The following is a 15,544-nucleotide window of genomic DNA, read 5'->3' as shown; positions in this document are numbered from 1 at the left end:
CTTGACTGGAAATCCCCCATATGACAGCATAAAAGGATCGTACAGAGGGATGGGCTTTTCCACAGAATATTGCTTATGGCCAATGCAACATCTCAAGGAAAGTGAATGTTCCACATGATTGTTATTCTTTACTTTATGCTTATGCTTTATACTTTGTGCTGGTCATTTGCCTTTATCTAACTATTTGCCGGTACATATTAATATAGGACGATCAGTGTTTCCAAAGAATATTGCTAATGGCCAGTGCACCATCTCAAGAACAGTGAATGTTCCGCATGATTGTTAGTCTTTACTTTATGCTGAGCCATCCTGTTTTTTTATAGTTGTGCTGGCCATTTGCCTTTATCTAACTACTTGCCGCTACATATTAATAAAGGACGATCAGGAATTGTTAAGAATTTAGAAAAAAATTCAGCCAGTAGGCAAAATATGCTTCTCAGGAGATTCAAAGTACTCTTTACTAATGACTTTACCACTTCTTATACTATCATGAAGGTTCCTCTGTGTTTGCAGTTACAAGTTTAAAGTTAGAACTTTAAATCCAACATAAAGAAGTTCTCTCACGAAGAGCTTTCGGCCAGTCATTCTAGTCTTCCTCAGTAGGCTGACCCAGTGATCTTGTCACGTGGCTTCTTTGAGATTCATTCATCACACATTTTATATGTCATTAGGAACCGGTCTAGAACGGATGGCTAATAATAAAAGCATAATTGCATTATTGAAGCCCTAAAAGTCACCTCAATATATTTCCATATCGCTGCTGCCGGCTGCAGTCATTCAGTTTTACTCCGAAATTCAACAGGCTGAAAATTACCCGTGTGTTTCCAAACCGTTCATCAATTTCTGACTAAAGGCAATTCCGTCCAAAGCTCGTAATCCTGCGCCTCGGCTGGCCTATTCCAGAAGTCCCGGGGAGATCCCGGGGAAAGCCCGGTAATCCAATCAATGAATCACGGACAGGAAGGCAATCGGGGATGCAGTACTTTGGATTTCATTGAACTTTGTTTTTATGTGACATGTGGGCAATGTATGGTTTATTATGTTGTTTTATATGGTTTATTGAATAAAGTTCAATTATTTTTAACGATGTGCTTGTTTTTGAAGTGAGAGCTTGTAAAAGACGATGCGGACTTTCCTATACGCACATGAAGTTAACAAATTAGTGAAGAATTTTGATAAATAAATTTGTAAGAAATAATGTATAAAGATACGAAACATATTTGGTAACTTTTGCAATTGGAAATTTCAAAAATGAATTTTTGCTTTGTTTTTGCATGATTTTGCTCCATTCAGCGCGTTACTCGAAGAATTGATACACTATTTCTCCCAGTAACATTTGAAAAGAAGTTATTAAATGTAGAAGCGACATAGTTTTCACACTTGCTCACAAATGCTATCTATACGGTATACAGTTGGGTCAATTTGTGTACTTGAAACGTCAGCCGACATTTGTTCCCCTCAGCATCCCACAAGAAATCAATTGAGTCCTATCCACTGTATATTTTCCCTACCGTGCGTAAGTGATACCCGCATGTAGTGATTATAAAGCCGAATGGAAGAGTGTTGGCAACGGGCCAAGCTTACCCTTACATCCGGGTCTCCAGGGAAGCGTCGTTTAGATTCCAATACATCATGTAATCATCATCGCCGCTGACAAGAGCCGGGGCTAATTAGGTCATCTCTCTTAACAGGATATCAATTTTGTCATTATTTCCCAATCGATGGGCACATCGGGCGTATCTTGAGTATATTATGTGGCAAGGGACGTTGTTTAACGGATTATTATTGGCTCATGGGGGCAGGCCACGTAGGAAATAAACGACCGTTGGTGAAAAAATGAAATTCATTGCACCATGATAATGAAAGCTGATACTTTGAGCAGGGAAAATTAGTCCTAAAATTTTCTTAGACCGTTTAACGAGACCGAACGTTCTGACACTTATTCCAAATGTTACTGTCCAAGACCCAACTTTTGAAACAATGTGGTTTCTGGCATAAAGTTCAATTTCAACCCTCTTGATTTGTAGCCAAATTTCTTTCTATACACCGGAGACACATCTGTAATACCTTTGTTCATTTTACATTCTATCAGATCTTAATTGAGATTGGCAGGCACGATTCGTCCTTATCACATTTATGGCCGCCATCTTGATTTTTCAATGACTTTTGAAGGTCGATAGGGAGAAAGTGTTATCTTTAACCAAAACTACGTCACAGATATATATAAGCCTTATACAGAGACTCACAAAATAACCGTCAACTTGTTATCATGATACAAAACAGAAACTTGTATTTCTATCTGCTACACTTTTTACCTTACCTTATTCTACACATTTGAATCCTATGGATCAAGAACTTCTGAGGCCTCCATGTGAATTATACCTGCGTGATAAACCAGCTTCAAGGATAAAACGGAAGCATGTCATCAATCATTTTGCCTCTGTAATAGCCGTAAATCCCAACCAAGGCCAAGTGTAATGATGCATATCCTCATCACGGATAATTACTCCCATAATTCACATCATAATTCTCTTTGATTCAATCATCGTCTCATATCACACCGTGCAACGCTTTATTAATTTACCATCTTGTCGACAGTAAAATTGTTACCAGCGTTTCTCTCAGGATGCGGGGAGGACATTTCAGCCCAGTAATTACTGACTAACGGTGAACACCGTTACCCAGTAACTACTATAAACTCATCGGGTGCTTTACCCTAGATGACCTGGCCATTTTTTGTTGCCTAATATTCTTTCACAATGACTTCTTGACTTCGAAAGTACGTTAGCATTACGAAACGGGAACTAAAAAGAACATGATCATCTTTCAAAGAGGAAGTTTTGACCATACATGTTCCTAGAGCTTTATACTTGTTCGCTACTACAATGGCAGCCGCAACATGGTTCTCCACTTTTCTATGCTTATCGTCCTGGTCTATCTTTTTTCGGTGTCAGTTGATGGAGTATGATACAGCAAGATGGATCTATTATTAGTAGGAAAAGGTGTTGGGAGAAGCTTAATGGGTCACGAGCAGTGGATTTAGGTCTTATCAGGTACGGTGGTTATTAAAGCAGCCTCTCGCCACCCGTAGGCAGGTTCTATATCAAGCACCAGTTGTAAGGGCTGCGATAACTACAGAGGCAGTACAGAGGGTGTCCACCGCATAAAATACAACTGTAATAAGCTTTACACGGTTTTATTCATGTTGTGTAGTAGACTATCTGCTGGAGGGAGTCTACTTTTTATTCAAATAGAAATTCATTTTATTCCGATAGCCTGACTGGCCCATACCAGGTATATGCTATCTTCCTCCCATAAAATAACAATGCGATTGAAAGGGTGTGTCATTGGCTGTAGATCAAATGGCCTTTCTCTATAGTAGCTGCACCTTACTCATTCGTTATAGATCTTTATAGCAAACCGTTGATATATTGGCGTGTCCTATGATTCTACAAACTTCCATGCGATTCTTAACAGTCACGACAAAGATGGATGCTTTATTTCCATAAGCTGTGTGGCTTATTTTAAATGCCTGTGTCTTTTGATTATCACGTATCTTCGTGACGATTGTTTTAAGTTCGGCAATTCTTACAGTTATTGAAAATATTGCTTGGCTCTCTTACTGCTAAAGGCGTTCTTCTCAATCAACGTTAGTTTATGACACTTGAAGCATTATTCCAAAACATAATCATCCTTATGTCAATGATTTATTTACAAAGTCACATTTGATGTACGATTGCATTTCATATGTATCGATCACGCATGTATATACTGTATTCTTTTGTATGTCTATGAACCGAAGCATTCCAAGAATATCTATCACATGATGGGTGTGGTATAACGTCCCTGATGTTTCCCGTCGCTGCAGGTTGAGTCAGAAGAGACAGAGAAGAGGCAGACGTGATGACAGAGAAGGACGCCATGGACGCGATCGAGGCCGCCAGCCCGAAAGACGCCGAGTGCCCTCCGTACTCGGAGGTTGAGAACATGGAGACCGACTGCGCCTCCGGCCCGCCCCGGCCCTGGTACATGGCCGTCTGGGCGTGGGTCAAAAACCCGCACAACTTGCTCCTGGTGCTGACGATTCTCGGGGTGGTGCTGGGGGTTCTCTTGGGGTTTCTGCTGCGCCTGGCCGAGCCGAGTGACGCCACGATAATGCTGATCGGTTTCCCCGGAGATATCCTCATGAGGTGCTTGAAGATGCTGATCCTGCCACTCATTGTCTCTAGTTTAATCACCGGTGAGACAACAATTATGTATAAATCAGTCACAATTATAAATCCGTCAACACTCATAGGAAATTCAAACTCTACTTCTCAATAAATTACGGACATAATTTCCGGACATTTCGAGAGACATTCACCACACTGTTATTTCATTAGTGACGCTGAAGAAGAGTGGTGGATGTCACTCGAAACGTCTATCTATCCAGTAGTAGAGTTTGAATTTCCTATGAGTATTGTTTACCTGGATGTCTAAACTTCAACAACAAATCAGTCAATAGTTATTGGCGATGTGTCAATGACGAAAGGTAGTAGATGCTACCTGAAACATCTGACGTTTCCAAAATCATATCCAGTTGCTTGAGTAACTGTTTTTTGGCGTATCTTCTCTTCATCAATTATATTTCATCTACTACTTTCACCAATCATAGATTTCTTTCCCTAGGATAAGCATGTTCTAAGTACAAGAAGCATGGAAATTTTGCTATATAAGACTTATTATAACGGAAAGGGAAAACGTACTTTGTATACATTGATTTATTTTAACCTCCTGACTCAGAAGAATAACTTCAATTTGCCACCTCCCGTTCTTACTTCCCAGAGGTGATAACATTGTAATTTGCAGAGGAAACGAGCGATTCCCCAATCGTCGCCGATTCGCATAACCCTATCCAAAAGTAATTTCAAAATTCTGCCAACTAGATGAGTGAAAATAGCTGGAGAACCGTTGAGACCAGCATCAATTTGTTTACTACAGAATACTTGGTGCGTTGGTTCGGAGCAATTGAGTTGTTGCGGTCTATATACAGCGAATTGTGTGACCTAGATCTTAATGGAAGACCATGAAAAATAAATAACGCGTAAAACACGAAGCTACAGATGAATAAAGCGGGTTATCAAGTTTGATGTGTTTATGCCTTGTAGCGAAGAGCTTTTTATGAGTGCACGAGAAAATAATGTGTGATAAAATGCAGCTATCTCAAGAGCCAATCATATCTATTTCACGTCACAATGACCGTCATTTGTGCAAAGGACATTCAAGGGTTGCCAAAGGAAAGCTGATTGTTTATTTGGATGATTTTCAAAGTTTTTATTAGCATTAAACAAATGACACGAACAATATGACAAAAACCCAAGTTAAAACTTTTTTTATGCCGCATACGCAAAAAACAACAATAATCAAGTGATTTGTACAGTTAAAGCAGCAACTTTGACAGAACTTTGGCAGAATCTGTTGACTCAGCGAGCTCGAGAAGTAAAAGCCAGGAGCTGTCTGCCCATACCGGGTCGCGTGAAAATCTGGATGACACCGCAATCCATTTTGTCACCACCAGAACCTCATAGCAGAACAATCAAAAAGCGCCGAGAGTTGGGCAGACTTGGAACTAATTCATTATTTGTTATCCGCGACAGCTCTCACGGCTTCCGCTGCTTTGATACTCGCTCCTGCAGACAGACATTAAGGTCCCAGATTAGTTCCACACGTCGTTGCCTTCATCCTGCCTGTCTCATTGACAGGACCAATCTCCCCGCATGTGTTAACTGCCTTCAGGCTCGACGCTTGGCTCAACACTGCAAGTGTAGATGGGAAAATCAATGCTGGCATGTAATTTGGTCACGGAGCTGATAAGAGTCATATATAGGTCTGCATGGTGTAATCAGATTGTAATTTTCTGTCAATGACAAAGTGACTGAACAGGCCATAACATTCCCATCAACGGCAACATGGCGGGCGTTTGGGCTGGGGGGGGGGGGGGGCGACAGAACGTCGGCAGAACGGACTGCGCCTGTCCGACAACAGAATTTTTCACCGATTTTGTGGGATGTTCGGGTGCCCATTGCAGACGATATGTTCTGCCGAAGTGCTATACACAATACACTTGGGTATCGCACAAGTGCAGTACGTTCTGTTGATGTGCTGTGTAACACCAACCAACACAGTTGCAGCTTTTCTGGTGCACTTTTGTTAAAATTTAAATTTCAAGTGTTTATCTCCTATCTACCTACATGGTACTAGAAAACAGATCAAAGGATTATTCCATTTCCTCTAACACAACCTGCTCTTTTCATCAATGAATAGATCTACAAAGAAAAATATGCGCACATAAAGTAGAAGGCGAAGAAGATGGAACTTTATTGTGTCTGTGCAGTTGGTGTCGTCCTCAGGCTAGCATAAGTTGTTTCGTAATTTGCGTGTGTATTAGGTTTTTATTAGGTAACTCTCATTCCCCGCTTTCGATCCCATTCTTCCACTCATTCTATCCAGCGTACAGGACAATATGACAATCTATTCAAACGTTACAGCAACCTGCTTACCCTTCCATTCTACACTTGTGCCACACCAGGTCTAGCCGGCCTGGATGCCAAGGCGAGCGGGAAGATGGGCTCCAAGGCCATGCTGTACTACTTCTCCACCACCATCATCGCCGCCATCATCGGCATCATCCTGGTGGTCAGCATTCATCCCGGAGACCCCGAGCTGAAGAAGGGCAGGAGCGCGCAGGACATCGCGGGGGACGTGCCCGTGCAGCAGGTCTCCACACTAGACGCCATCTTGGATTTGATCAGGTGCGGACTTCTTCGTTCACCCAGAATGCATAGCGCCGAAGGGGAGGGGGGGCAATTCCCTGGTTGCATAGCGCCAGGTGGTCGGAATTATGTGTTCCCGTGGTGATGTATTGATTAATGATTGATTGATGATTGATTGATGATTGATAACATTCGTTGATGACAGAGTCTAATCATATATTTATAATAAAGGTTACCCCCTTGATGTTTATAAATACTACAACATCTGCGCTATGCAACCTGGGAGATTTTACCTCCATGGCGCAATGCATCCTGGGAATGAAAAAAGGTGACTAGAATCTACAATGTAATCCACTAAGAAGTAAACTTTAGACGGTGAATTACATTCATCTTAGTGCAACTAGAAAGCAAATTTTGTATTTTTCATATGTCTTGTAAGTCTTTGGCACCTACATGATCAACTTGTTCGCAGATGTAGACATCTTAGTCCTACCCAGATGCCTTTGCGTTAACGCATGCGCCATGTCGACATGAACAACTGCACGAGGGCATTTCTACTGTGAAGCAAGATGTCACGTCAGATAATCAGCCGGTCCTTTACACGCAGATTCTGGCAGGAAATGTAGTTTCGAAGGGACATTCATTGCGGGTGCACCGCTAACACCACTGGCAACACAGATCATAAACTTGCAACAATATAGCACCATGTTGAATATCTAGCCCTAGAGTCTTGAACAAATTGCACGTCGTACCATAAAAGTGGTACTATAGATTTTTACGACTTTTTGTGAGATCTATTTTCAAAAGCCCATTATATTTCAGTGCCAAGCATTGCCAAGTATTAGAGGTAGAACATGTATCAGTAGATGACATCGTCGCAAAGTTGACGTCCAGGATGTTGTGGGCTGATCCTCCATTAGCAACGCGGATGCTCTTTGGATAAAAAAGGTTTCTATTCAGAACGGACGGAGGGCATTTGCTACAATGTAGTCTGGTGTAACATACTTTATGATAAAGCACGTTCCTCGTATGACGCCAGAGAACGGGTATCAAGCGGAGTGAGCGATGGTGCGGGCAGAAATGTCTGTAGAATACGCGGCGTTGTACATCATGGCTGCCCGGCTAAGTGGCCATTCTCCATGCCTTGTCACATTGATTACCCGGAGATAAGTGACTTTGCTACTAACTTTGACCTTGTGTGAGGTTATAACCTTGGTGGGAATAATGGTGTAGGCTTGAACTTCGGATAAAGGGGAGGGGGGGGCTTTGCCACAGTGTTTGATACAGAAGACCGTATTCACCAAGGCCTATAGAACAATGACAAAATGGGGGGCCATGTGACGCAATCGGTAGCGCGTTCGGCTCACGGTCGTGGGTTCGAACCCCACCTTGTCATCGATCTTGTGCCCTTGGGAAAGGCACTTTACACGACTTTCCTCACTTCACAAAATGAGTACCTAGCTTCGGTTAGGGACGTCCCTCGGATAGGACGTTAAATGGAGGTCCCGTGTTTGGGGAGAGCCACGCCCCACGCACGTTAAAGAACTCACCGCACGAAAAGAGTAGGGGACCTTCCCGGTGTGAGTGGTTCAAATCTTACAGTCTGGTCTCGGGGTTGACATCTTTGAAGAGGTGATACTCACCTGTTATGTCAATCCTTCCACAAATGTGGTAAATATTCATTAAAAATGTAATAATTTCATACTCAGTTTTTCATTTACTTTACTTACTATCGGTCTTACCATGTACCAAACTTGAAAGCATCCTCCACTTCACTCCTCCATCGCATCCTCCATCAGAGACTGGATTTTATGTACTTCAGGCTGGTGTCTGTTCGAGTTTGTCAATGAAGTTCATTCCAGGTCTCCCTCAACTTCTTTCACCTTGACCTTCTGTGGCTGCCACAGTAATGTCATGTGAAAAATCGGGAGATTTTAGCCGAAGGTTTGTAAGATACGGGCCTGTAGATGTGTGATAAGACAAATGTTCCTTGCTAATCACTCACTCACTCACACGCGATGATGTGTTACCAGATGGAACAGATACTGACAATAATCGATAAAACAAGACGATCTAATTGATTGAGTCATCTAAACAGAATGTATTTTTTAACACTCCCATTCACAACCAATTTGCTCTTTCAGATGTAATTACGATCTAACCTAAAATACATTTTGGGAGCAGCCGTCACATTGTACATAACATTACTTGTGGTATAGATCCAAAGGAAGATCAACTACTTGAGGACATTCTTGACAAGTTGTAAGATTGTTAGGCCTTATCTTTAGCCTTTTTGAACGCATTGGGCAACTACATCTACGTCATTTGAAGCATTCGTGTGGTGACCAATCAACTTCGATTTATGTTGGCAGTTTTACGACCCGCATGATTCAAAAGGTCATAAAATCACAGGTTTAAATTTCGATCTTTAGCATGTCCATTGTAACGTCAAAATATATCATAACGTACAAAATGTCTCATAAACTATAAACTCATTAAGTCCAGTTGGATTCTGAAGGAGGGAAAAGGTCATACAAAACATCAACTGTGTTTGCTGCTCTTTGCTATAGTGTCCACCTCTTCGGTGAAAACGGCGACTATCAATCAGAGCAATGCCTTGAGTGCGTGACGATGCTATAAATATACATCATTGTGACAGAATCTGATACAAGGGGAGGTTCCCCAAGGAATGGTGCTGGTCATTAGGCAGTTTCGTACATCCATTACAACATGGCTGTCCGCACGACCAGGGCAGATAGAATACTGTTCCGTGAGTGATCACGCTTGCTTCACGTGAACAGTGCGTGAGCAGTGGCCATTCAACCTTTGGTCTATGCTATAGATCCCGTGCCATGGAGTAGACTTCCCGTCAAAGGTCGTAAAAAAAACTATGGACGTGAAAGCTTCCATATCTTTCTCCGCTGCACTGAGCTGTATCATTCCTCTATCTTCAAGGAGAATTGCATTACATAACCAAAGAGGTTATATAACCTCCTTGACGTAACAAAACCAGGTAGGAATTGAGAAAGTTTTCCCGTTTACTCGTGGACTCAATGCGAATATTCTAAAAAATTACCTTTCTTCGCAAATTATCCACCTTGATGAAAAATAAGTCGATCCCTTGCACAGTAGACCACTAATTCAAGATAAATCCAGTGACATACTTGAAAAAAAAAGACGAGTCAGTGATACATGTCCTGCTGGTTTGGCTTCCAGCCAGAAACGCCAATGATAGCTTCATATGAAATCCATCTGTGTTTGGATACATTCATAATTTCGATGGGATTACATTGTTAGATATATGATTGAATATAGGCTTTACGAGCCTAGCTAGTTATTAGCGTTGTAACATAGATCCACTATAACTACAACGTACTACTTAAAAAGTATAATTCCATAGTGAACTTATCTAACTCCAAGTTCATGTATGATGAAAAAGTGCTCTTCGAGATAGCTCGTGATCAATTGAGATGTAGTATTTAATTTCAGAGGAAAGTAATCAATTCTTAACAAATTACTGATATAAAAATGAGATTTTGACTACGTATATCATTTTTATGATTAATTTTATCATGATCTAAGCTACCGTAATATTTGCTTAACCAGTAAAGACGTTTATATTTGGACGTTTTTTTACAAATGCAATCGCCAAAAAATTTGGAAAAAAAGTGTTTTTTCCAAATCGATGCATGCAGTCATTCGATTAAAATGAGGAAATGACTTTTGATGATGATTTGACATATCAAATTTCATCATAAGTCATCAGGTTTCTGGAAGCAATCATAAATCATCAAATTATCAAGATAATTGGTGTCCTCATCATCAAAGTCACCGTTGGCTGATACTACCACATGACATGACCGTGGTATTTCCATGATACTCATGCAAAGGAGATAATTCTTTGATCAAAGCAGTTGAAAATTAAAAAAGAAGTTGAATGTTGAGAAAATAAGTTTTGACAGATAAAACAATTTCATGAACCGTGAAAATGATTATGCATGGAATCTTTTTTACGACCTGTCTAATTTGTGAAAAAGTTAGCCAACTGGCTTCAAGTTTCAAGTTTTATTAATGAAATCAGCCTTGCAGCCAGTGCACAACCAAGCTGGATAACACTGATTTTTTTACAAGTTTGTACATAGTAAATACAAATACAAATAAACATTTCAATACATATACAGACACGCAAACAAACACATAACAAAGCCACACATGGGCACTGAAGTAAAGTCCAGAGAGTCTTGAAAGTCATTACTGCAAAGACTCGTTGTACAGGCATATTGCCCTGTGTAAGAAAGAGTTTTTCAGTCTTTTTGTCCGGGCTGCTGGTACTGTAAGTACCATGCTAAAAGAACATCAGGTCTACCAGCTACGTATACCTACGCTGGTTGGATCCACTGAGGCGGGCTGAAGCTGACAAATGAGAGCTTGGTCGTAGCCTCGGGCGAAAATTTCCATTACCGACTATTCAGTCGCTGTTTGCGTCAGAGGGGTTCTTCTAAAGTCGGGAGTCATCAGATATGCCAAGAGTCCGGACAGCAGCAGAGTATGAGAACATCTGTCTCGTATAATGGGGGTTGGGACAGAACCATTTGGAAAGTACAAGGGTGGCCAGGAAAACGTTTAAAATTTAGCAAACTCTTGTGACTCCAACTTGTTTTTTAATTCTAATTCAATTGTAACAAGACAATACATTGGCCACCCAGGCAGCATGGCTGATTTCGGGTGCCAAACAATACAAAGATTAAACATACACAATATAACATACTAATACAGTAAACTAACAAGTACGACATTAAGCTAAAATCAGACTTAAGTACAAAGCATAATAAAAGTATTCAATCAAGATAATGATATACTGTTTTGGAGGTCAGAGGTCATGGGCAATTGAATATGATACAATATGTGAGGAAATATATAACGTAAAATCATATGAGGTTAACTTATGTGGTATCACTGGAAGGACCATCAAAACGTTTTGTGGTGGAAATAGACTGTGACTCAAACTTCAAAATGGTGATTTGACAAAACAATGCACCATAGGAATTGGTGCACAAATATGTGGTACAATACAAACAACAGCAATAGCAAAGACGTAAAATCAACATTCTATTCATCTGCAGCTCTTGGGTGTCTCTTGTTTTGGAGGTTTATGTTCCTTTGGGACGTGAATGAATATCTTTATTCTCCATCCTATATGGCCACACTCCTCCAAAGAGTCACGGGTTGCCGTTATTCAGCCTTACTTTTGTGCAAGATGATTTTTCAAAGGTCAACAAAGTGAAGATGGATCGACTTCCTCGGTCTATGATACGATGTATGGGGTCTGGATAACAAGCTATGCTCACAATGCATGGATGTGCCCATAGAATGCAAGACTGCCTCCGGACATGTATCAATCGTCATACAGCAGGCCTGTTTGAAAAAGGGAAATGACATATGAAATCCTTTGAAGCCTTAACGTTGGCTTGATGCAAATGCCAAACAAGATGTCCTTCCATATTCTATTAAGGATTGCTTACGAGATGACTCCATATGACCATCTTCTCGAGTGCAGGTGTTCCTTTTATGAAAAAGTCTCATTGTGACCCATAATCATACATAGCAGAGACACAAAAGGTGTCGAGCTGAGTCATTGAAAATGAAATGAAACAGTAATCCTAAACTTCATGTTAAAGTATAGGTTCTTCTTATGGTTATTTCGAAAACTTTGAGTATACATCTAGACTTTGCTATTGTGTTTGGAAAAATTCTAAGAAATAGCTAGTATTTATTTTAGAGATAGGAAATGGCGCCGAACGTCATGCTTGTCTGTCTGTCGTAATATTACCATCGTTCAAAGTCAATAGGATGCATAGTCTATCAATCTACAATGCCTTGCTAACATAGAAGATGGATGCTGCTTGTGACTTTTTGTTGGCTCCTTCTAGATCTACCTTGATCTACCTCGCCATGTTCACCTTGAACCAAGGCCAAATCTCTGAAAGCGTCTCAAGTCCAGCATTTTCAGAAGTTCTTTTTTTGCAACTCTACCAACAATTGACCTTCAAGAAGTTTGCTTGCGAGAACTGTCCATGATGTGTTCATGAGATTGTTTCAGGCAAAATTTCTGGTGTGTAAAAATGTATTCACTTTTAATTCCAGGAATGCCTTTCCGGAAAACCTTGTGGAGGCCTGTATCTCTGGCGTGAGTATTTCCATTTAGTCATTGCTATCATGAAATCAATACTTTATTTCTTCGTTACTAATGGTTATATCTTGGCATTTTATCTTCTTCTTCTTAGTTACTGATGTTTATATCTTGGCACTTAATTCTCTCTGACTCGAGTTTCCCTCAACTTGTTTTGTCCTCAGCAACAAACGGCGTACAAGGAAGAATACGTCTACGCCAACGTCACCAACACGACGACGAACAACACCGACGGACTGAACATCACCTCCACGTCAGAGCCGTTCGAAGTCCTGGTGGAGACCAAGATCTACCGTAGTCTCGATAAGACAGACGGGACCAACGTTCTAGGTAGGGCCAAACATTCTGTAATCATGCCTTTGATGGTTGCACAATATACATGTATGAGCACATGACTTTGTTTTCATAATGAATGTTCTGCAGTATTGTCTGATTTCATATTCACAATGCAATATATACATGTAAATACATTACTGTCGTATCGAAACTTTCACACCCTTTCACTAACTGAGAAAGATTCTTACTCTTCATGATGGGGATTTGACATTTGCAGGACTGATCGCGTTCTGTGCCGTGTTTGGGATTGTGCTCGGTAAAATGGGCAAAGAAGGAAACGTCATGTTGCAGTTCTTCAGTAACCTGAACGACGTCACCATGAGGATCGTTCTTGGAGTCATGTGGTAAGTTTGAAGATCTTACTAGCCTAAGCATGAAATCCTATATTCTCTCTTTCGTTTCTGACTTGTCTATACCGTGCAATCCCACCGCTGACACCATGTGTAAAGGAATGGTGAGATTTTGTTGTTTGTGTTGATCTGAAATGACATCTTATATATTGCTCATTCAATGGTATACAGTTTTGTCTCTGGATATTCCAGTACGAAGTATAGCAAACATCCGATGTGCATAGAGGCAACGTTATTGGTGAATCCAACACTTAACGTTACTGGTAAATCACACGATATTGTCCGAGATCGTGCGAGACTTTGACCGTCATGACACCAATCTCGTTCCCAGGTACTCCCCCATCGGTATCGGCAGCCTCATCATCGGCAAGATCCTGGAGATCGAGAACCTGGCCCTGGTAGCCCGGATGTTGGGGATGTACATGCTGACGGTGATGCTGGGACTGATCGTCCACGGGTGTTTCGTCTTGCCCGCTCTCTACTTCGTCGTCACTCGTAAAAACCCGCTCTGGTTCTATGGAGGTATGCTGCAGGCTTGGATCACTGCTCTCGGTACTGCTTCCAGGTGGGTTATAATCATAACGCAACTTTGTACACGCTTCATTGTCTATGTTTCATATGTGATGCTGCTTCTGTGAAGTATATAACATTCTCATGGCAATGCAGTAAAACGTTGAACTTTATTCCAACAGGTCAATTTTTAACGATCACTGTCGCCTTCATCAGGATAATTAATGACCAATCACTTCAAAACGTAATCTCGCGAGAGTTACGGTTACAGGCACTTGACCTTATTCACGCGAGACTTTACGGATACGTGATGTCAGCAATTAATCACAAGTGCCAGGGAGTTTATATCGTCCACCGTCTCTGTTAAGTGATGGCTGGAGTGCTCTGATATATATGGCATCATTAATACCTCTTAAAACATAGTCCCATTCAGGCATAAAGTTCATAGAGCTTCTATAGATCTGTTCGTTTTTTAAAATTATGTCCATCTGCCCTCCAGCGCCGCCACGCTCCCCATCACGTTCCGCTGTCTGGAGGAGAACAACCACGTGGATTCTCGCGTGACTCGGTTTGTACTTCCGGTGGGCGCCACCATCAACATGGACGGCACCGCCCTGTACGAGGCCGTGGGCGCCATCTTTATCGCCCAGCTCAACGACATGTCGCTGGACATCGGTCAGATCATCACGTGCAGGTGACAGTTTAACTCTCATGTTTTTTGTCTCTTAGAATGTGTAGTTTGTAGTTTCAGTATCACTGCTCACAGAAAGTGTCATGGTCGGTGTTCCATATTCCATATAATTAAATAGAAGAAAAGTAGAATGAATGGTTTATTTAGTCACGTCGTTGTTGCAAGACACAGCATACAGTCGCAGCATTCATTAGATGTATAATTTAGAATTTAAAGTAATCAAAAGGCAGTAGAGATACATTCATAAGCTACACTTTACAAACCTTACTATACGTTACTAACATTTATTCATTAACAGCTATTTTACTAACATTTTATCGCCTTTTCATTGTTGTTAATTGGTTGGAAGGTATTGGAAGAAGGAGGAACTTAAACTTTCAGATATATTATGTATTTAATATGTAATGAAATTTTCACCATCTTACTGTACCTCACAACACGTGACCTTTGATTGACAGCTTGACGGCCACAGCAGCCAGTATCGGAGCCGCCAGCGTTCCCAGCGCCGGCCTCGTGACCATGCTCCTGGTGCTGACCGCCCTCCAGCTGCCCACGAGAGACGTCACTCTCATCCTGGCCGTGGATTGGCTCCTGTGAGTCTCCTCATCTCCTTCTTTCGTCCATTGTTGTTTCTACTACTTTTATATAGATTCACTCCATAAATTGTCCTTTACATGTATCTGAATATCAGATCGTTGTGTGTGTATGTGTGTGT

The 15,544-nt window shown here is 41.2% G+C and overlaps 1 protein-coding gene across 3 annotated transcripts in view; it reads left to right on the top strand.

Moving 5' to 3' along the window:
- The window catches only part of LOC109467446 (excitatory amino acid transporter-like), a 41,697-nt gene that overhangs the window by 22,326 nt on the left and 3,827 nt on the right, over positions 1–15,544 (top strand). For all 3 annotated transcript variants that reach the window (XM_019765430.1, XM_019765428.1, XM_019765429.1), the window contains exons 2-9: positions 3,869–4,240; positions 6,569–6,791; positions 12,897–12,939; positions 13,107–13,272; positions 13,496–13,622; positions 13,960–14,193; positions 14,638–14,832; positions 15,288–15,422. In XM_019765430.1, coding sequence (XP_019620989.1) covers positions 3,904–4,240; positions 6,569–6,791; positions 12,897–12,939; positions 13,107–13,272; positions 13,496–13,622; positions 13,960–14,193; positions 14,638–14,832; positions 15,288–15,422 — 1,460 coding nt within the window. In that variant the 5' untranslated portion in view covers positions 3,869–3,903. The remainder of the gene's footprint in view (positions 1–3,868; positions 4,241–6,568; positions 6,792–12,896; positions 12,940–13,106; positions 13,273–13,495; positions 13,623–13,959; positions 14,194–14,637; positions 14,833–15,287; positions 15,423–15,544) is intronic.

This window comes from Branchiostoma belcheri, unplaced genomic scaffold (genome assembly GCF_001625305.1).
Source record: "Branchiostoma belcheri isolate BF01 breed outbred unplaced genomic scaffold, Haploidv18h27 scaffold18, whole genome shotgun sequence".
NCBI classification, from domain to species: Eukaryota; Metazoa; Chordata; class Leptocardii; order Amphioxiformes; family Branchiostomatidae; genus Branchiostoma; species Branchiostoma belcheri.
Note: the sequence above shows the minus strand (reverse complement) of the source record. Positions and strands in the feature narration are given on the sequence as shown.